The 368-nt window shown below is 54.1% G+C and overlaps 1 protein-coding gene across 5 annotated transcripts in view; it reads right to left on the bottom strand.

Annotated features, from left to right (window-relative positions):
- HDAC11 (histone deacetylase 11) overlaps positions 1 to 368 on the bottom strand; it is a 22409-nt gene that overhangs the window by 21093 nt on the left and 948 nt on the right. For 3 of the 5 annotated variants that reach the window (XM_006917442.3, XM_025050734.1, XM_025050733.1), the window contains exon 2: positions 56 to 204. The exons of 1 other annotated variant lie outside the window; for it this stretch is intronic. In XM_006917442.3, the coding sequence (XP_006917504.1) occupies positions 56 to 204 (149 nt within the window). Of the gene's footprint in view, positions 1 to 55; positions 332 to 368 lie in introns of all 5 variants that reach the window. One more of the 5 variants, XM_025050736.1, reaches the window with a different exon arrangement.

Here is a 368-nt window from a genome sequence, read left to right as displayed (position 1 = left end):
AGGGGGAGGGGGTTGAGGGAAGCAGATGTAGGGTCCAGGGTGAGGCCTTTCATACCTTTTAGGAAGCTGATCACTTTGCCCCATTTTCCCGCATCAAACGGGTGCAGCTTCTCCAGGCCCATGAAGGTTATGTTGTAGCGAGGAGAGTACACGATGGGCCAGCGTGTCTCCGGCACATGCTGGTACAGGTGAGTTGTGTGGGGCCTTCCATGTGCATAGGGACAGAATACACAGATAGGGACAGCCTCAGTGTGGGAAGCAGCCTTCCCCTCTGGGCCAGCTGGCTTTGATTGACCAGACAGCCCTGACCTAGTGCCAGTATTTCCCTCACCTGCAGAAAAAAGGTCACTCAGCAACAGCAATAATAA

The sequence above is a fragment of the Pteropus alecto genome, unplaced genomic scaffold, assembly GCF_000325575.1.
Source record: "Pteropus alecto unplaced genomic scaffold, ASM32557v1 scaffold75, whole genome shotgun sequence".
Taxonomy (NCBI): domain Eukaryota; kingdom Metazoa; phylum Chordata; class Mammalia; order Chiroptera; family Pteropodidae; genus Pteropus; species Pteropus alecto.
This window is presented reverse-complemented; position numbering and strand designations above follow the sequence as displayed.